The 21,459-nt window shown below is 48.9% G+C and overlaps 1 protein-coding gene across 1 annotated transcript in view; it reads left to right on the forward strand.

Annotated features, from left to right (window-relative positions):
* Nucleotides 1-19,548, forward strand: part of CSMD2 (CUB and Sushi multiple domains 2) — a 307,074-nt gene extending 287,526 nt beyond the window's left edge. Inside the window, exons 58-70 of the mRNA XM_010576319.1 lie at nt 3,848-4,024; nt 4,863-5,042; nt 6,268-6,441; nt 7,612-7,785; nt 10,840-10,913; nt 12,365-12,476; nt 14,376-14,555; nt 15,161-15,226; nt 15,794-15,955; nt 16,554-16,666; nt 17,421-17,508; nt 18,679-18,817; nt 19,389-19,548. Of these exons, the coding sequence (XP_010574621.1) occupies nt 3,848-4,024; nt 4,863-5,042; nt 6,268-6,441; nt 7,612-7,785; nt 10,840-10,913; nt 12,365-12,476; nt 14,376-14,555; nt 15,161-15,226; nt 15,794-15,955; nt 16,554-16,666; nt 17,421-17,508; nt 18,679-18,817; nt 19,389-19,548 (1,799 nt within the window). The remainder of the gene's footprint in view (nt 1-3,847; nt 4,025-4,862; nt 5,043-6,267; nt 6,442-7,611; nt 7,786-10,839; nt 10,914-12,364; nt 12,477-14,375; nt 14,556-15,160; nt 15,227-15,793; nt 15,956-16,553; nt 16,667-17,420; nt 17,509-18,678; nt 18,818-19,388) is intronic.
* Nucleotides 19,549-21,459: the final 1,911 nt, after the last annotated feature.

Raw genomic sequence — 21,459 nt, forward strand, 5'->3', positions numbered from 1 at the left:
GGTGGCAGGGCTGGGATTCGGGTCTAGGCTGCTTTTCTTTCTCTCCCTGCATGGTTAGGTAGGTTATGGGTTACTGGTTAAATTAAACAGCATGGAAATTACCAGCCCTGAAGCAAAGGCTTTGAGATTCCAAAGGCTCTCAGCTGTGTCTTATTCCAGCAGGAGGTTTTTCCTGATGTGTCAGACGTCATTAGGAGAGTGTGTCAGCCGGGCGGTCAGATGGCAGCAGAGCCTAAAAGAAGGACCGACGGTTATAAAGATTAGGTCAGAGGAGGGGCAACACGCAAAGGACACTATTTGCACGCCACTTCGAGCGCAGTCAGACGTGCGCTGACAGCAGGCATCAGCCCACAGCTTGTCCTCGCTGCAGTTTCTGAAGAGCAGGGCTTGCTGCTCCTTGCAGAAACGTGCCTTTGCTTGGCACCGACTGAAGGAAAGGTCCTGAAACAAGCCCTTCTCGCGGTGCTCGGGGAGGTGTTTGCGGTGCAGGGTTGGGGGAACTTAGTCTCTGTAAGAAGTAACAGCACTTGCGCCTTGCCCTGCTCTGGCCGATGCCGTTTTGGATAATGGTGGTACCCGTCGGGGGGAGCTCGGTGGCCTCGTCTGACCGTACTCTGAGCATCGCTCGCCTCCTGCGCAGCTACGCTGGCTCTGAGCCGAGTGCCTGAACAGGACCCAGAGAAATTCCCTTCTCCCAGCAGCTTCTCACTGTAAAACATGTAGGAAAAAGCAAAGAAAGGCAAGGGAGGAATCTTAATAAGCTTCTCAGAAAAAGGAGGCATGGGTTGGAATCAGATTAATTATTGCTGAGCTCTGGAGCACCTCTGAGCCTTGTGATGTTTTATATAGTAGAGGCCACATTGTAGTGTACAGCAGTTTCCCAGCTCCCCCCAGCAACGACGGGATCACAGGGAACGGCTCCGGCTGTCACCGGGAGTCGAAGCAGGCACTGAAGTCCCTGCCGCCTCTGTTCACGGGCCGCCCCAGCACGCGTGCACGGCTCGCGTCCCCAAAAATCAAAACTGATTCCTCCTTAGGAGGAGGATTTGGGGGAGGCTGCCGCAGCAGCAGCAGACGCAGCCTGCTGTCGCACCCGCTGGCTCCAAAACCCCTCCAGTCAGCAGCCCTTCGTGTTCGGTAACTGCAGATGTCAGAATTAACGAGGAACAAGGGGAGCGAGGCGATGTGCCCTTGACTTCGCGGCTGGACCTGAGGAAGCATTAAAGTGTGGAAAGGAGCTTACAGCTCCCGGGTTAGGGCAAGGAGCTGAGTTCTCGGGAGGGCTCAGGAACGCATTTTGAAGTGTTTGGTTCCCGCTGTGCCATCTCCTGTTAGAGTTTGAGGAGCTCGGAGCCTGCCACGCTGAGCTTCACCGCATCCCACTGTTTGGCCCGGAGCTGCTTGGAAAATCTCGTGCTGCGGGTAGTCTTTAAAGATGCGCGAGTACTTGGTGGGGATGGAGTTAATTGCATATAGCAAGCTTTTCCGTGGGGTTTGCTCAAAAAGGACTTTGTAAAAATAACTGTAGGAACAAAATTTACTTTGATAAAGAAACAGACCCAGAAACCCCAAGGTGGGGAGTTCTCTAACAGCCTGGAAGTCCCAGGGACGTTGGAAATGTTTCGATAGCAGCGGTGGGGTTGGCAGTGTAGGAGTGCCCTGCAGAGGTCTGTGCTGGTGCGGTACGGGCAGGATGGGGGTCGGGGCTCTTGGGTCTTCGGCACAGACGGGGAGACGTGTGCCGATGGGGGTATGAAGGGTCTGGACCCCTGGCTTTGTCTGTCGCGTCTTCTGCGACGTGGCAGAAACCAAGTCTTGGGGGAGAGGAGCGGGACGAGCTGGCTCTCGGCTCCTCTTGCGCTCCTTGCTGCAGCGGAGAGTCAAACCTTTCTTGTCGTATCAGTCATTTCAGCTGAGCATCATCTCCTCAAATATTTCCCTGGTAGAGAAGCAGCAACTCTAAGAAATGCCCATCTGATGCAGCTGATTTTCAGGTTATTTTCTTGAATTTTGACTTCAGTTTAAAGGTGACTGGGTTGAGTTTCTTAAGAGGACATGAGTGGGTATGACTGTGGGAGTTCTGGGCTCTTCAGGATTTATACCCTGTTCAAAAAACCAGAGCCAAAACCAGTTTTCTTTTGGGGCCTAATTCAGTTTACATCTCCCACTGAAGCCAAACGGAGTTCTTTACCTGCTTACTGCTCACTTGCATGATTAGATCCTATTTATATTTAAATTATGATTTGAAAAGTTCAAACCTTTCATCCTTACATTTATGGCTTCTTTTATATCTAGCCTTTACAGGTCGCAGTTGATGCATGCTGCGATTAAACCATTTCCATGAGTCTCCTTGTAGTCACAGAAGTAATATTTTTGGGTCGCCTGTGTGTGTTTGGCCACCTGCATAGGTGGAGGAGGTTGGGCAGGAGGGAACAGCTGATGTATGGGCAGGCAGTGAAATAGTAATTTTAGAGCTTTTTCTGAGTTGATAGAATCTGACTTTTATCCCAGCAACTCTTGGAAATGACACCGTGTATCACAGAGACGTTGGCTGCATGAGAAATCTGTAACGAGAGAGCACCTCGGACGATTTTAGTGCCATGCAGAGTTTCTGTGCACACAGTCCAGAACGGTTATTAGTTTCCTCCTGTCAAACATATATGCCTCCAACAAGCTCATATGTTAACAGGCTGTCAGCAAACCAAGCAACAAGGCAGGGGAAGACTTCTCTCCTTGCGTTGGTGGCCTGTGCTCATTGCTTTCCTGCTGGGGTCTGAAGTTGCATTTCCCCGTGCAGAATGGCTGGCAGTATTGCAGTGTGTGTGCTGGGGACGAGTCCCAGGGCAGGGACAGGTCACCTTGTGCGAGCACAGACTGATGCTCTCGCAGAGATTGCGGCACGTTGCTGGGGGGGGCCAAGGAATTTCCTTGTCAAAGAGCTGGGATTTGTCATTTAAGCCTTTCCTCGATTCATGTGATTTTCTTTTATGTCCTGTAATTTCAGAGTAAATGAGGGCCGGGCGCAATTATTGCAGGTGCTTATTTTGTCATGACAGGGCTTCGTGCGCCACCATTCACTCTGATGCCTTTTTATTGCTGTGGTGCTGAGGTACTTTAGACATAAAACTCGGGCAGTGACAAACCTATAATTGTATTCCCACAATATTCTCCCTCGTCTGAAAGCATAATTGGATATAGCTGGGCAGCGAGCAACGCGGCAGCGGGAGAGCAGCGGGCTCCCTTGCTGCTTTCATTCCTTTGAAGTCTGCAAAGTTGTCGGCTTCCCAGAGGGGCCAGAGGCAAATCGGCAACGCTCGGGTCCGGGCTCCCAAACTCCTGGAAGATGGAGGGACTCCAGGCTTGGCACCACCTGCTTTATTAAGCTGTAGGACCAGATTTGAGCTTGAGAGCTGGGATAAAGCCCCACAAAAAATGGACACAAGTTCTTCCTTCAGCCTGGAGGGGCAGGCAGGAGGAGGTTGCTCCCAGGCTGGGCTGTGGTGGGGAAGTGCAGGATCCCCCCAGGAGAGGAGTGGGACTGGTGCTTCAGGGACCGACTGGCCGCAGGGACAGAGTTGTTTTCAGTCCCCTGCCAGGGACGCTGCGTGCAGCCTTGGGACGTGCTGCCTGGCGAGGCAGAGCCCTGGGGAGCGGTGGTTGGATCCTGTCGGATTGATGTAGCTGATTTTCCACGGAATAGCCTGTTCTGTCTGAGCTGATCCAGGGGCTTTGCAGCTAATCTTACTTTTATTGAGAACAGTCAGTTGAGGATGAAAGCCTTGTTTTTTGGTTTGGGGAGGTTGGTTGTCTTTTGGGTATTTTTTAACTTTGCCATTTTGCTTTTTAGTTATATCCTGTGGAAACCCAGGAACCCCCAGCAACGCGAGGGTTATATTTAACGACGGCTTGATTTTCTCCAGTTCCATTATATACCAGTGCCGGGAAGGCTATTACTCCACAGGAGTGCTGAGTAGGCACTGCACAGTGAACGGGACGTGGACTGGGACCAGTCCGGAGTGCACAGGTGAGCACTGGGATGGATTCCTGGAAGATGAGATGAATGGTGCTGCCGGGCTCTGGGGACAAGTTGTCAGGCTGTGTTGGACGCTCGCTGTAGATGCACACACGCACGTGTGCCATGCCGAGAAACTCAGCTAAACTCTCTAGTGGCAGCAGCAGTCGCTCAGCCTGCAATCTCTGCCAGTGCCTAATGGAAAACTCTTGCTTTGGGTTTGTTTTTTTTCCAGTTGGATGAAGGGAGCTCTGTAATAACTTCATGAGTAGATGTCAGCCAACCTGGAGGGGCTCTCCGGGGCCGCTTCTGAACAGAAGCGTTCTGCCTGCCGGTGTGCCGGCACCAGGACGTGCGTGGGCAGAGCCCCAGCTCAGAAGCCCTCGGTGAATGTGCCGTGTTTCGTCCTGGCTCCCACCCGCAGGCGCCTGCAGCAGGAACGTGGATGATGGGAAACGTGGTTTTACATAAGAGATAGTAACTAGGGTAAAGAGAGGAGAGGGTGCCACGGGCAAACTGTCTTCCAGCTAGCCCAGATTTGACCCAGGTTTTCTTTAATGTTTAATGTGTGTTAATACTTCTTTTTGCAAGGTCTTAATGTGCTATTAAGATCTCTGCTCACTCCACTGAGTAGAAGCAAAGTTTTCTCCACGCGCTGTAGCCTAGCCTGCTGTATAGCTAGCGCCGCTATCCAAATCCTCTGCACTACAATTCTCCCTTCTCCATGATCAGTGGATTACATCCTGCGTTGAAAAATACTCGGGACCATGAGGTTTCTCGTTATTGCAGAGCCAGAAGTGTGAGACGAGGGATGGTCAGCCAGAAATGCTTCTTCCTTTTTCTTTGGCAGTGATCAACTGTGGTGACCCCGGTGTGCCAGCCAACGGCATTAGACTGGGCAGTGATTTTACCTACAATAAAACGGTGGTGTTCCAGTGCACGCCTGGCTATATGATGGAGTCAGACAGGGCATCTTCTCTAACCTGCACAAAAGACCGAACCTGGAACGGCACCAAACCTGCCTGCAAGGGTGAGACTGGTTGCTGTAAATATTGGAGGATGCAAGTTTTACAGGCCACAAACTTTTTGTAACTTGTGACGAGGTAATAGGCAGCAACTGCTACATAGTGCCTGGAGCCCACCTGGGTGTTTCTCTGTCCAGTCATTCAATGTCACCTGTGTTTATGGCACTTAGGCAATTTTATCAACATAGCACGAACACCTTGCTATCTTTAGGTCTATTGGTCATCACAATATGCCTGGGAGGGAGGTAATTGCTATTATCTCAGTAGTAGAGAAGGGAGAGTGAAGCACAGAGAGTTAAGTGACTTCACGAAAACCCAGATCAAACTCAAATGAAATACTGTGTTTTGCAAGCACACGCTTTTTGACATCATCTAGAAGTCTGAAAAATGTTCTTTTCCAACTCCTTTCGTTATTTTTCAGTTCTGAGATTGCCTCTGTAGTTCAGAGATAGGAAAGGGAAATAATAGAGCAGTTGCAGGACAGACTGGATCTCTTCTGCGAGTGTTTTTACTCACCCACCAAGTGTAGATAAGGCTCGTAGCAGCACCTCTGTACTTCTTTAGCAATCTGGAAAATTCACCTGTCACGATTCTGATATAAATGCAGACCACATAGAAACTTCCAGATACACTCTAGTTCCTTCAGAGGCTGTAAAGAGCAATTCTTACACTCCTCTCTGATTCTCTCCACTGAGCTAATGTTGCAGGAATAATCCAGAATGTGGCCAGAGTCTCATTTGGAGGCCAGGTTGATTTGCATAAGCTTAGCATCTTTCCCAGTTGCTCCCCTGAGCTGAAAAGAAAAGCACTGCAAAAATGTCATATTAAAACACTCCTAGAGTGGATGAAATACACGCTGGTTGTTGATTCAACTGCTAATCTGAAACTCAGCCAGGTTGTCCAAAGACGTATGAATCTTTCAGGGAATCGTAGATGAGTTTTCGCACTAAGTCGGGGTGGATTCTTACCTTCAGCTGAAAATGAACACTGACTCAGAAATCTGACTTTGAGATTTGGGATTTGGTTAACTCCAAACTTCAAAGTAAAATCCTGGGGTTTACAACTGCATGCACAGCTGGAGAAGTTTGTACAGCCCCCTGCTAGGCCAGTCCCAGGAGGTGCTCTTTGAGAGCAGAATGTAACTTTGATCCTACATGAATTTGCTTGTTAATGGAAATAACTGCGCCCGAGAAGTCAGCAGAACCAAGCGCGCTTTTCTTTTTCGATCAGCTATCGTCTGTAAATCCCCACAAGCCATCCCCAACGGGAAAGTCGTGGGCTCGGATTTCAGCTGGGGCTCCAGCGTGAGCTACGCCTGCCTGGAGGGGTATCAGCTCTCCCTGCCCGCTGTGCTGACCTGCGAGGGGAACGGGACGTGGAGCGGGGAAATTCCTCAGTGCTTTCGTGAGTAGGCAGCGTCTACGCGTTCGCGCGTGACGTGGGTGGAGGGCTATGCTTAAAACTCAGTCGTTTGATGCTCTCTCTCCAACATCGCTGGTCTCCATGTAGCTGATTTTAGTGTCAACTCTGCCTTGCCTGGCAGTATCATAGAGGCTACGGATGGACTATTCTCAGTACGCGAGAAGTTAAATATCTGGTTACTGTGCTTCCTACCTCTAAGCCCAAGGGAAGTCTTGCATTATCTGAAGTCAGCAGGAGTTTTGCATGCCAGAAAAAAAAAGCATGATGTGTGTGCCTGTAGCCAGAAGTCTGAATGCTCTCCCGACCTCCCGACAGCAGCCAAATTGCTGGGAGTCTCGGTTCGCCATCTCTGCGACGAGGAGGTGGTAGTGGCCGCCGGGACGCAGTCAGGCGCTCCACCTCTTGTAACGGAGACGTGAGGTCACGTTCGCAACAAGTCTGGAGATCTTGCATGTTCCTGTCCACCCAGCATCCTTAGAACTCGCTGTTTGTCCGTGTGTCTGCCCAGTGACTGAGTCTTCTGCAGTCAGGGCTCTCGAAACTGCCAAAGGCTGCAGGGAAAACAACCTTTGGCAAAGGGCGCTGTGTTGTTGCAGCAGAAGTCAGGAGTGTTTTGTGAAGGCAGCGCTTTGGCTGGGTGGAAACCTGTGTGCTTGATACAATAGCTAATGCAAAAAAATTAGTTAAATGTCTCATAACGATGAAGGCAGATTTGAGTTTCTTGGCTGAGTGGCTGGCAGCTGCACAATAGCCATTTTCATATTAAATCGTACAAAGCCCTCGCTGTGTTCTTTGCACCTTTCCCTGGATCTTGTATAATTAACGGGCTTTCTGTGTGACATGGAACCATATAGCAATATGACATCATGCAATTAGAGATACATTTTAAAGCTAAGCATGCTGTTAGGGGAAAAAAAAAGAAAAGATGGGGAAGAAGGTGGAAGGTAATTAAGAGCAATTGGCAAAAAGAGAGAATTACAAAGAAAGTAGCCAGCAACACCTTCTGCCACTACTAATTCCCTAGTCAATCACAGAGTTTGATGGCAAGGAGTGGTAAGGTTTGGGCTGTTAATAGACCCATCTTTAGCTTATTAACATTGCTTGCTCTCGAGAAGGTTCATCACAATCCGCTTGTCTCTCTGCCCATTGCAGCTGTGTTCTGCGGTGATCCGGGGATACCCGCTCAAGGCAGGAGGGAGGACAGAGGCTTCACGTACCGCTCTTCCGTCTCCTTCTCCTGCTTAGCCCCGCTCGTGCTGGTGGGATCAGCCCGGAGGTTCTGCCAGTCCGATGGGACATGGAGCGGGACCCAGCCCAGCTGCATAGGTATGGGGAGACTCCTCTGTCTTGCAACTACAAGCAAAGAGCTTTGAGCGGTCGCCTCGCTTTTCCATTTGCTGCAAAGTTGGTTTTCTTTTCTGTGTTTGCAGAAATTAGTACTTTGTTCCCCTGAAAATCAAGAGTGTACAGGGATGCTTTTGGTTTGCGCGTACTAGCTGGTGGTAAACGACTCATCTCCTTCTCTTGGGGCTTGCCGCTTAGATTCAGCGCCTGTCCCCGATGGCGGTCGATACATAGTACGTCCGAGGAAGACGATCTCCTCCCTGTTACTGCTCGTCAGCACTGTGCTTGGGCTGCCGGTGGGCAGGAGAGAGAAGTTCCTTTGCAGAACTTGCAGGTTGACATTTGCAACCCGGGGTATAAGGTTGGAGGGCTGCGTGAGAGCCTGCAGAGGGTTAGCACCACGCAGAGGTCCCAAAGGCTGGTGCTGCCTGAGTTACCTCTGGGGCTGGGGGCAGTGGCAATATTGCACCTGCACTTGTGCCCTGTACCGCGCTGCTACACCCCTGCCAATGTCAAATCTGTTGTCTTTGCACAGTGCTGGGCTCTGGTCACTGTGCTACTTCCAGGCTTCCTCGGGGACCTCCAACCCAGCACGCTGCTCGGTGGGGATGCACGGTATCACTATCAGCGATGGGACTGAAAATGCAATTTGACCGCAGAGAGCAGCCATGGGCTGCTGGAGCATAGCTCTTCTGCTCATGGAAACTGCAGCAAAACCAAGTTCTGCCTAAGGGGTGCATGCGAGAGCTCTTAGGTTCTCTGCCGCCTTTGAATTATATCCAGACTGGCAACTCCTAGAAGTATGAAAGTGCTATATACAGCGTTCGAAATCCTACAAATGGCTTTGCCTAGCTGCAGTGTTGGGATTCAGGCTGAAATTTCCACACGTTCTTCAGGTGCCCATTTTCTGGCACTTCAGAACCCTTTGAAACCTCTGGGAGGTATATAATCACAATTAGTCACAGCATTCTTCACCTGTTTAAAACTCTGGCTACATTCTTGAACTCGAGGGCTCCTGCGGTGATAAACAGCACGGGCTGTGTGCTGTTACCTTAACTGTCTGCCTGAACACCACCATCATCACCTTATGTGGGCATCTGGGGCAGAAACAGATCTCAGGTTGTTCTCCACAGTTTTCAGTCGTTCTAGCTGCATCTTAAATCCATCACCAATTACAGTAATGTAAAAACCCTCGTGGCCTGAACCTCCAAGCTTCCTATTGATTTCACCAGGAGCTTTCTCACGTACGGAGTTGGGAACACCTGCCTACGTTGTAAACATTGGGTTTAAATGCTTTATCGCTTTCTTGCAAATCCTTGTCCGGGATCCTGTCGTACGTACATGGCACCCAGCCCTCCAGAGCCACCTATGATTGAACCCAGCAAATACAGCTCTTCATGCTACTGATGAAATACTTAGAATTTGTCTCCCCAAAACAAACCATGAGAAGGGAGAAGATTTGTGTGTCTTAACCCAAAATGTCAGTTCCCGACACAAGCAGCTGAACCCAAAGTGTTGTATTTATTCAGATCTCACCCGTTTTTGAGACACGTTAGATTCCCAGCACCACAGACCCCCCCAGATGCAGCCAGGAGACCGAGGCTTTGCCCTCCACCCTCTGCCATCCATCACCTGCGACTTCATCCAGCGATGGGGCTCTTTATTTATTTATTTATTTTAGACACTGTGATTTATCTGAGGGCTTCCATGGAAACTGCATCAGTGATAAACGACGATAGCTCAGCAGAACCAAATGACTGAAAATGAATTAGTTTGTGCGCCGCAGCCCCAAATTGGCCACATTTTGTATCCCTTGTTTAGGTACTCGCTGCAGCTCCAGGGACCTGGGGACGACACCAACAAGTGCCTCATGTTTCAGTGTGAAGAGACCGATTAGTCAGATCATAAGGAATAAAAGCATAAAAATAAACAACCGTGATATTAGGCACAGAAGTTGTGCTTCATTGTCCTATAGCTGCAGGCTGTAGTGGCAGGCCACTTCTGTCTCTCTGTGTTGGATTGTGGAGACTTTTCTTAGTTTATTTCTTGTCTTGCACAATCCCATACAACTGGAGTATTTCAAGTAAGTGTAGAGAGGGGTTTGCCGTGGAGCTTATGGTCCTTCTCGTAGCAACGTTGAGCAAGTTGAAGAAAGAAGGCTGGGAATCCAGAGCAGACTGTCATCCGATCGCACTAAGATCCTGCGATGCTCCAGCTCCCTGCTAACGTAGCTGCCCTGGCCGGGTACCCGAGCATCCCTGTGGGCAGCATCGCACCTTAGCTCAAACCCGTGATCCCAAGGAGCAGGGAACCTGCTGCTGAACTGCCTTTCAGACAGAAGCTTCAGTTTCCGTCGCTCAGTTTGGGATGCTCATATTAATGTGATGCATCTCTGCCTTAATTCTGTTGATGCCCTGTTACTGTCGACACGCTGGGAAAAAAAAAGGATAGATGCTAGCAGAGTAGCAGCAGGTATTCCTGCTGAATCGTGTATATTCATCTTCTGATAGATTGAGACCGAACGAGGCGTAAAGAGACATTATGTATCTGAGATGCATTAAGATTTCCAGCCCCCATCGATCATGACGAAATAGCGAGGTTCCAAGGGGAGCATGCGAGCAACAGCCGAGCTGAGCCCCGAAGGACGAAGGTGCCGACCCAGGAGGCGGGAGAGGACAGGGTCACCGCAGCCTTCGGGGCGGGGGGTGGCCGGTGGAAGCGGAGGGCTCGGGGGCTTCGCTCCTCGTGTATAGAACAGGGGAAGGGACGGGAGTCGTCCCTGACACGAGATTTATGTTCTTGCATTTTCTCCTGGGTGATAGAGTGCCTCTGGTTAGTTTGCGTTGCAACAGTCAGGGATTTAAGGAACAAAAAGATCCGTGTATTTTTCCTTGTTGCTATGTATTCCTTCTGTAGCAAAATATTTCTGTCTCGATGCAAAGGCGCAGCGCGATCTTTCTGTGTGGAGAGCAAGAGCTCTGACGTGGCTTCCCCAACTGCTCCTTTAAAACACCGTTTCTGTTCTTTTCTTTTCAGACCCCAGCCTCACGACGTGCGCAGACCCCGGCGTGCCTCTCTTTGGGATGCAGAACAACTCCCAGGGCTACCAGGTACTGGCTCGGCACCGGCTGCGCCCCGATATTTGCTGTGGTTAGTCCGCGTCTGAGTCCTGACGTGGATTAATGTGTCCTCCCGTAAGCAGGACATCCTGGTGTGCTCCATTAGAGCTCAGAGTGCGTTTGTATGGGATTAACTGGCAATGCATTATTTATGATAATTAATTATAGTGCTAATTAATAGTTATTAGTGTAATTAATATTCACATTGGAGACATAATTTCCATTAATTTTCAGACCAAGTTCTGTAGGTGGTTTTCTTAATCTCAGCTCCCGTACGGTGTGAAATCCGTGGAAAGGAGAGAAAAAAAGCAAAGCGATTCCCCGGGGGTGCTCCATCTCCAGCCTCCGCTGCCGTCCCCGCGGGTGCCCGTTCCCTGCTGCGACGGAGCTGGGCGCGGGGCTGGGATAGTTGATTCCATGGGGCTACTCCTGCCAGAGCGGATCTTCCAGTTTTGCTGCTAATAGTTACCTTAATCCTGGGTTTTAATGAATTAATTCTAGTTTTTAATTAATAAAGAGACAGAGACGCCGTAAGTCTGACTTTTGTAAGGGTTGCCAGGCTGAGAGCTGCACGCCGTAGCGGAACCACCTCCCGTGCTCGCGCAGGGGACGAGATGGTGGCTGGAGCAGAGCGTGTCACGGAGAACCGGTGCCTTTGGATGCGGTACCCAGGGGACCGCAGCACCCAGCTGAGAGTCCAGAAGCGACTGAGTGATAAAACCCGGCTGCAGGGTCAGCGAGGAGGTGGCCTGCGTGGTACAGCCTTGCTAGGGAGGATGGGAAAGGTACTCAAAGCCCTGCTTAGCAATTTTGTTCCAGCATAGTCTGGTTTTAAAGCAAATCCAGTTGCAATAACGGGGCTCGGAGCCAAACAGCATCGTACTGCCAGCCTGTCTGAAGCAGGGAGTGAGCCCCGTCGTACAGTAATGGTTTGGTTGAAATAATAATAATTTGGTAGAAACCAAATGTAAAAAAGTGGGTAGTCTGCAAAAAGTAAGCATACCTCAAAAATGCTGAAAAGTCGGTTTTCAGTTTTTGTGATCCTTTCTGCTACTCACAGTCCAAAATGGCATTTATAATTGTAGCTACAGGATGTTTGTTGATACTAGTTGTAATGAATATCCCTTTCGGCAAAAATTTCAGCCCATTCTAACAGCACCTATGTTTGATGCTGGCTTTGGGTATATTTAAAAGACAAAGCAGCCTTGCCTCTATCACTAAAAGAAGCAACTCCCTGCACAGTTGAAGGCCGCAGCTTTCCAGGGGCTCTGGGAGCTTTCTCAACACCAGACTCTGGCGTGGTGGAGAGGGCAGAAGGCAGGTGACTGCCCTCTCCAGCATATAGAAGATGGAAAATTACTTATAGAAGTACTTCTGTATTACAAGCGTGGGTGAATCACATTGCACCAGAAAGTTCAGTGGTTGATCTGCTGTTGTAACAGGTGGGAAGCATCATCTTTTTCAAGTGCCAGAAGGGATACCTGCTGCAGGGCTCCACCACCAGGACCTGCCTCCCCAACCTGACGTGGAGCGGCATGCAGCCGGACTGCGTCCGTAAGTCTTGGGAGAGGTTTTGTCAAAGGAAACCGGTGCCTTTAACCATGCTGTTGCCTTGTTTTGTTGCTGTGCTTCGCCGTGCTTCGCTGTGCAAATTGCTGTCTATGAAGAGCTGGTAATTTGGTGGGGAGCTCTGACAAAACATATTCTTGAAGAAAAGGGAGATCACACAATCACTTCTCTCCTGACATGACTACACCAGCAGCTGCTTCTGATTTCAGATGAGATTTTTTTTGCTTGTCCCTTCCTCAGAGACTTAGTTTCAGGTGAGACTTTGTTTTGTGCTTTTGGAACAGTATTTGATGGCCAAGATGTGAGCTCACGCTCCAGGGACCAAGGTTAACATTTAGCCAGAAGGGCTCTCCGCCAGAGTAGTGTTTCTCCTCATCTTTAATAACGTGTTGCTCTTTCTTTTAAGCTGTCCATCATCTTTTCCCTGCTACACCAGAAGGAGTTTAATGTAATGGATTTAAGTGGTAATATCCATCACGGCCTCTGTATCATAAGTATTAAAAAGCTCTTTCCTCTCCCTTGTGAGGTGGTTTATTGGTGAGATATTTTTCCGCTAACAAACCCTGTAGGCGCTCATTCTGCGGGCAGCCCAACTGGGGCACCCACCTTTAAAAACCCTTGCACGTAGCGTCAGGGGAGAGGGGGGGCAATTACCCTGGAAGGAGCTGCCCTTCTCCACTGCTTGCCGAGGTGGTGGGAGCGCGTCCCCAGATTCACTGGCTTCTCTCTGCTGAATTGGAAGACTGCAAGGATGCAGCAGCAGCTGTGGCTGTACGTGGGATTTTGCTCCTGGTGCTAGGTGCATTGAAATAGAAAATGGTTTTGGCTTACCCGTGCCAGCAAGGACTACTGAGTTGTCGCCTTGAGGTTTTGTGTAAAGCCTTCTCCGTCCGCAGCGCGGAGTTGGATGCAGTTACTGCTAATGAGTGCTGGGCTGCGGGCTCGCAGCCAGGGCTCTCAGACCACGCGAGTTCGGGTTAGTCTTTCAGCTTTCTGGATTTTATATTTCATCCTCTGTAAAACGAGGATTAAGATAATACCTCATGAAGGCTGCTGAGGATTTGTTTTCATTCATGAGCAGTTTGAGAGCGGCAGAAAGGGCAAATTTACAGTATGGGTGAGAGGGAGCTTCCCAGCTCTGTGATTCATTCGTTTTGTGTTGTAACTTCTCAAGGAAAGTGGTGACACATTTACAGCAGGACCTGATAGAGCAGTGCGGGCACACGCTCGCTCTGGTGGCAGGGAGTTGGACAAGCTCGGTTTCCATTTCTGTGGCCAAATCCTGAAAGTTATTGAGCAATTATAGGAATTTATGACTATTGCACACTTCTGAGGACTTACTGTCTGATCCTACGGACAGGCATGTGCACATTATGAGTAGGATAGTGGTCCTATGAAGAGAGATGATACAAAAACAAATCTGTAATGCACTCGCTGGAATCGCTGGCTTAACTTACCGGGTCTCGATGTCCTGTAAAGGCGTTCTTCAGTCTGTAGATAGACCTCAGACAAAATTCTGGGGTCAAAGGAAGGAGGAGGGTGTATTTAGCATCATTTGGTTTTGACTTTTTTTCCCCTTAAAAGGTGGGGGGTGGCAGAGCCTGATCTTCAGTTCATGAAAGCTGGAACCAAGCGAAGGATCCCCTGAGAGCTTTAGCCAGAAAGAGCAATCTAGCCAGCGAAGCATGGGAAGCGGTCTCATTAATTCATCAGGCTGGGAAAAATCCAGGCATGGCATTGTCTCCCTCAGTAAGCAGAGAAAGCTTTTGCTGAAAAAAGCTCTTCTAAGAGATCTCTGTCCCTGCTGACGTGATGGTGTCACTCTTCTGCCTTTCCGTGTACGACTGGATGGTGTCTCATCTCCTTTTTCTTTGTGCTTTTCAGCTCACCACTGTAAGCAGCCGGAGACCCCCTCCCACGCCAACGTCGGTGCTCTGGATTTGCCATCTCTGGGCTACACCTTGATCTATTCCTGTCAGAGCGGGTACTATCTCACCGGAGGATCTGAGCATCGCACCTGCAAAGCAGATGGCAGCTGGACGGGAAAACCACCTATTTGCCTCGGTAAAAGCTCTGGGCTTGCATGACCCCGGTTTCGCGTTTGCCTGCACCTCTGCAGAGGGGAGCAGTGCAGCCCAAGAGAAAACGGCTCTTCTCTTAGACCTACACCAGCGCTCCAGAAGTCGCGTTTGTCTGGCTGAGCTGGCTGTAGGGACCACAGTTCTCGTAGGGTCCTGTGCAGCTCCCAGGGGAGAGGCAGCTAGGGGATTTTCTGCCTGCTGGTTCGGATCTAGAAGGATCTGCACAAGACAAAGATTGTTCTTTACCTCACCAACCTTTTACCTGCCTCCAAGTCCTAGATCAGGAACACATAATGGTCTAATCTTGAAATAGAGCTGTGTGGCTCCCGTGGAGCGCAGTAGCTCTCCCTGGACACCTTGGTTTGGAGCAGATGGCAGGGGAGGACGGTAAATGAAGCTTTGTGCTGTTTCAAATGGGCTGGGCAGGAACCCGTCCAAAGCCCTTGTACGCAGGGACGAGCAGCCACATTACGTGTGTGAGCAGTGCCAGCCAAAGGCTGTCCTCTGCTAGCACCGGCGCAGTACAAGTGTCTCAACAGCATCAGACACCACAATATTCACCGGCTGTGGTCTGCTCCTCTCTTTCAGCTGATGTCCGCCCCAGCGGAAGGCCGGTTGGTACCGCACGGGACCCACCACTCGCCAAGGTGTCAGGTACCGTAGCGGGGTTTGCTTTTCCATGGGATGCATTAGTACTAGATTTGGACCTTACCAGCTCCTTCCATCCCATCCGTTCCCCAGGGCAGCCAGAAACCCAGCTGTTCCTTGCAGATCTCGAAACTGCTGGGCTGGTGAAAGCAGCCTGCGTGCCCCGTCCTGTTGATAATGGACAAGAGCCTTAAGGGAGTCAGGCACCAACATCCACTGCCCTTCCCAGGGCACTCCAGAGATTCGAGCCCTCTAGGATGTTTTACAGTAGACCTTTTTTTAAAAAAATGGGTTTTGTTAGCTTTTCCCAAGAAATTATTTTGGGGGTTGGTTTGTTTTTAAAACTTCAGTGGCATTTTTTGTCAAAACAACAAAATTAAAGTCATCAGCTTGTTTGTTCTTCTCTCTTTGGCTTTGTACTCAGTGATGATAACACAGAGAGTGGGTGGGATTTGAGATATTTAAATATGTATTTGTGAACTCAAAGAAATTTGCTCTATTTTGATTTCTGAAAAATGGAAATACATGGCAATGCTCTTGTTTTTCTGCATCCCCAATTGTTGTGGTTTTTAGTGCCTGCTGATGTGTTTGCGAGGAATTCCCTTTGGAAAGGCTCCTACGAATACATGGGGAAAAAGCAGCCTGCGATGCTGTCTGTCACTAGCTTCGACCCTGCCACCAGTAAAGTCAACGCCACTTTGATAGACCACAGTGGCGTGGAGCTCCAGGTGTCTGGTAAGGGAGCCGACGTGGCCGTGTGTAGGGATTTACACTTGTCATAAGCGCGGTATCACAGGGCGAGGGGCAGCGTGCTCCACTATATGAGTGATGTTGATGCTCTGATAGAGCTTTACAGAACCACCCAGGTTTGAAGTCTCCAATCTTTGATTGGACCAAACCAAACAAAATCAGGTACCTGAGTTTGCTTTGCCTCTACCTGAAAGGCAGCTGAGCCCAGTCCATCGTCCATTCCCTGTGTGCTGGAGGAGCAGACTTGTCGTTTAAGATAACCAAGGTTAAATGATGTGAGTGCTCCTTGTCCCTGCCCTCCACGGAGCACCAGGTTGTTACTGATCCAGCAACTTAACCTGAACGCTAACGGCTGAGTCTCTTCCCATGTGCAAAACGTCTTTAATATCCTGGGGGGTGGACGTGGGATTGTGTGTTTGTGGTGTGTTTCCCAGTGCGTCCCGCTGATAGGGTTGGTAGGAGGGGTTATTGTCCACTCTAAGATGATGAGGCGATTTCTCTACTCTCTCAGGTAGAAAGTTAATTACTTCAAACTCCAATAGAGTCATTGTGATCTAGAGATTAAAAGTCACTTATTTTTCAGGCATTTACAAGAAAGAAGACGTGCACCTGCTTCTCCAGGTTTATCAAATAACAGGGCCAGTGGAGATCTTTGTCAACAAGTTCAAAAATGATAAATGGGCTCTAGATGGACATGTAAGTGCACGGGCACCTCGTGCGCAAAATCCCACCCACACAACTCCTCCCATTGCTATCGCAATCCCGGCTTTTCTCTCGCCGAAGCTGAGGGAATAATTCTCTTAGCTGGTGGCCAGATGAGGCTGCTATCCTCCAGTGACCTGCTTGCTTGAGGGGGACTTAGGGCATTCTTCCAGCATGCGAGATAACACTACATGACAGTCGCCTCTTCCATGCTCCCTTGCAGCTGTATGTTTTTGTATTGCCCTGTGGTTTTAAATCTGTAAGTCTTCCAGATAACGCTAAAGGAGAAACCAACATGATTAATTCCGTTTTAACTTTTTATATCGGTTAAACATCAAGTTAGAAGAGCTAATCTTCCCTTACGGAGTCAACTTTTCACCCGCATTTCTGTGTCTGGTAACTTCCCATGCCCTTAAGAAATCCACTGGAGCTTAGAAGAAATGTGCATCTGATTGACCCGTGGCCAGTTGTAGCCCAGAGCCTTCACTATCCCTGTTGAATCAGCAATGTATTCTGTAGTTTATTGCAAATGAGATTTTTTTCTTTTTTTTTTTTCCTTCATTTGAGATGTGAGAGTCTTAACAAGTTGTTGGGCAGTCAGACTTCTTAAAAAATTCCACAATTTTATGGGGAATTGAATCAAATTAACGCTGTGCATGAACTTGAAAGAGGCTGTGATGAGATGGGTGCTGAAATCCCAGGGAAGTGTTGAACAAATCTGTTGATCTCTGCTCTCCCGTCACTGCAGGTCTCATCGGAGTCTTCAAGTGGCACGTTTGTGTACCAGGGCTTTGTGCGTGGCAAAGGCTTTGGGCAGTTTGGCCTTCAGAGACTTGGTAAACTTCCTCTGATTCCTACTTTTTCCCTTGATTGCTGAAAGCTAGATTTTGGTGGTAGTGGAGGGTTTTCCAACAGGGAACATTTCTCTTGGCCCTGGCTTTAATTTTCAACCACCCTGAGCCAGATCATATAGCTGGTTTTGAACCGTCAGGTTTAACCTTTCCAGCTCCCCTCCGCACATCATTTATAAGAGAACTGGCAAAACTCAAACCACCCACTGGGGTAGAGAAGTCGAGTGCCCCGAAACCTCTGTACCCCAGGGGCTGGGAGATGGTGGCATCTGAAACAGCAGGTTCTGTTTCGCCACGTTTGAGGCAGAGCGGTGCCGTGCTGCGTGGGGGAGAGGAGTTCTCCGTTGTCCGCATGTGCACCCTGCGCCTTGTTTCTTTCTCACCTCCAATTCCTCCCGGTATGATGGATGCAGTAGCTCTGCCCTGGCTTGTGTTTAAATATTAAATACATTGAACACTGGATATTCTGGCAAGGGAGGGGAAACCCGTCCTCAACGTAAGATTTGTGGGAGACAAAGAACACGACAATAAAATTTTTAATTTGGGAACCAAGCGAGGCATTTAAATAAAGAGGTTTCTCTTCAAAGACAGAAAGAGTTTGGAGCCACAAATAGTAGCTGGACGCTTTTTTTTTTTTCCCATGCTGCCAGATATCTGACCTTAAAGCCCAAGTCCCATTGCTACCCCAAAAAGTGTCTCCATCTCACTTTCAGAAATCAGAGGCACTTGAGAGCTTAGACAAGCCAAGGTCTAAGCTCCTAAATATCTCTTAAAATGTGGCTTGAGCTCCTCCATCTCTTAGGATTTTTGGAAACTGACCCTGGAGTCTTGTCACCTTTATGGAGAATTAGATGTTCATTATTGCAGCCTTTGAAAGTCTCCCTTAAAGCCTAACTTTAAGCATCCAAGTTTGAGTATTTTGGTAAGATAAATCTGTTTACATCTCTCTTTAATTGCTGTTCTGAATAAATGATGATGTCAGAGCTAGGCTAGATCTCCAAACCATTCTTCATGCACCTCAGAAGCTTTTGATTACCTTTTACAGCAGCACTTCTAACCTTCTTATTCTGTTCTTGAAGATGTAACCTGTAACTCAAGCAAACCCCATTTCCCACAGCGGTGTTTTGAAATGCGTTTACTTCTGCTGTGTTTCAGACATCAGCATGATGGAAAATGATCCAGAATCAATAGGACACCATTTTGCATCAAACAGCAGTTCTGTGGCAGCTGCCATTCTTGTGCCTTTCATAGCCCTGATTATTGCAGGGTTTGTGCTTTATCTCTACAAACACAGGTAGGTTTCAGGAATGATGCTAGTAGGTGAAACAAAATTGGGGGCTGACAGAAATACTTGCAAGCTTGACTTAAAAGCACTCCCCCTAGATCTGGTTTCTCATTTAATTCAGAAGGTGAAAAAATAACAGAGCAAGCATGCGTGGAGGGGCGAGGGTGTTAGGAGAAGAGAGTGTTGAGGGCTTTTATGACCATTAATAAGATTTGTGGCAACATTAAGTAGGATAAGGCAAAGTAAATTTCATACTTCAGCGTTCAAGCTGGCTTTGCATATGTTGTAAATTAGTTATTTCTCCTGATCGATGCATTGCTGTGGAAATGTTGATGCGCTGCAAAGCATTGTGCAGACTGGCCGCTCTGCGGAGGGAGCACACTTAGCAAAGCCCAGGGAGCTGCCTGTGCTACAAATCTATAGTAAGATTTTTCTATAGATCCCTTCTGCTGTATCCCCAGGTGTTTACCCTCTTCAAAAGCAGCTTTTTCCTTTCCACTGACTTCTCATCAGGGCTGTTCAGCTGGCTACAGCAGCAGTAGCCGTGACCTCTCTGCATTTTCTCTCTGACATCCCGCAGGAGAAGACCAAAAGTCCCATTCAATGGCTATGCGGGCCATGAAAACACCAACGTCCGAGCAACGTTTGAAAATCCGATGTACGACCGAAACCTGCAGCCCACAGACATCATGGCCAACGAGACGGAGTTCACAGTCAGCACTGTGTGCACGGCCGTATAGCACCCGTCCCCTCTGCGGTGAGTGGGCAGAAAGGGAGCGGGAGAGCGGGACAGTGCCACCCCTCGCCTCGCTTTTGTTGCTTTTTAAATGCTGTATCGAAGCAGAGGTTCAAAGGAGCACCCGGAGCCATTCGGATTGCCCGGGAGACCATCTCTGCCCGGGGCAAGAACCAAACCAGCATCCCCATCTCTGGGTCTCAGGCACTCGCTGCCGGTTGGGGCACGACGTCCTGGGGAGCAGTTGGCAAAGCAAATCCAAATAGCCCTGTGAACAGGGACCTGAGAACAGTGACCGCGTGAAGGAAAAAATGAGTCTCTGAGAGAGATCGTTTGCTGTGTGACTCCAGACAGGGTGTTTTGCACAGCGATCAGAGGAGGGTAAAGCAAGGGGTTTAAAAGTTCTACTGCACAGGCACGGAGAAATAACTTAATGTCATAAACAAAAGTACCCTGTGGACTGTAAGAGCACTTCCAGACTGGAACGTTCTTAGTTTGAGATAACGAAGCCGTTGCAGGCTCTCCCAGCATTTCTGTGTGTAATAACAAGCTGTTTGCTTCTCTCTTGCCCTTCTTTTCCCATTGACCCAGATTCCTCCGGGGTCGGTGTCTAGTGGATGATTGTGTTTCACCTCACTAGTCTCCATCCATTCCCTCGCCATCTCCCTCCTCCCGACCTTGTTGAGGCTGTGGAGAAGCTGCTACACCTTGTTGGACTTTGCGTTAACTCCTGAGAGACTGCTGAGTTGTCCTCTGTCGTCCTCACCCACTCTCTCCGTCCCGCCGTGGATAATGAAGCCAACCAAAGGTCTGCTCCGGCACAGCTCCTCTTTCCCACCCTGCCAGTGGGTCTCAGCCCAACGTCAAGACCTGGAGAAGTGAAGGACTTGGGAGACGAGGTGACGGGAAGGCTTTTACAACCTGCTGCTGGCGATAATGTTCCTGGAGGGAGCAGTGGGGTGTTGGGGGTCCCACCAGCTGCCCCCCTCTTCGGGAATTGCTTGGACAGCAAAGAGGCAAAAGCAGGTTGTACTGCACGAGGTGCTGATTGAGGTTTATGGAAAATACCAGTACGGGACAGGATGAGTACTTGCTTTGTCTTTGTTTGGTTTTGTGGGTTATTTCTTTGTTTTTCTAACCCAGGGCTTTTGCAGAGGAAGAGTTTTCAAATGGGAACTTTTCAATGAGAGAAGCAAAACTTTGCAAGCTTTTCTCCTCTTCCCCGTATTTAATTTTCCTTTGGGCATCCTTGCTGCGTTTCTTCTGCCCCGTGTTTGTTTCAGGCAGCTCTCAAGGCTGATAAGAAAACGTCCCCCATCTCTGGCCCTCTCCCAGCAGCTGCTGATTTTAGCTGTGTCCAAACACCCTAATTGGGAAATTGCTGACAGACACGAAGGGACAAAAACCTCTTCAAAAAAAACCTCTAACAAATACCGATTCCCCCCCAATAACATTCAAAAGCCTTTGCCCTTTCCATATTGATCCTCCAAATGGCAATGCAATAAGAGTTTTAATTTCTATCCAAAGCTGTTCCCTTTATTTCCCAGGGGCAGAAAGGTTGCCTTGGCTTTCATGAGAGCAGATAAGGCAGCTTGACATTTTTCCTCCCTTATAAGAGAATGATGCTTTTGTGATGACACTGTCCTCCTCTAATAAAGAGGAGGGCTGCTCTTGTTGATTCGGGGGTTTAGGCTGTTTGGTTTGAGTCGCTGTTTCTTAGGCCAGGCTGGAGTCAAGGATCGCAACAGTGCCATTTTACCAACTGTAAGTCAAGTGAAATACAGCTGATGTAGAGCAGTATGTGTCAATGAAGTAGCTGCTTCTTACAGAAGACTTGAAGGGAAGACAGAATTAAAACAAATGGGATGGTGTTTACATCCATGCTTGCATTTAAATGCTGGCTTTCCCCTACCTA

Source organism: Haliaeetus leucocephalus, unplaced genomic scaffold (assembly GCF_000737465.1).
Source record: "Haliaeetus leucocephalus isolate CR32 unplaced genomic scaffold, Haliaeetus_leucocephalus-4.0 Scaffold517, whole genome shotgun sequence".
NCBI classification, from domain to species: domain Eukaryota; kingdom Metazoa; phylum Chordata; class Aves; order Accipitriformes; family Accipitridae; genus Haliaeetus; species Haliaeetus leucocephalus.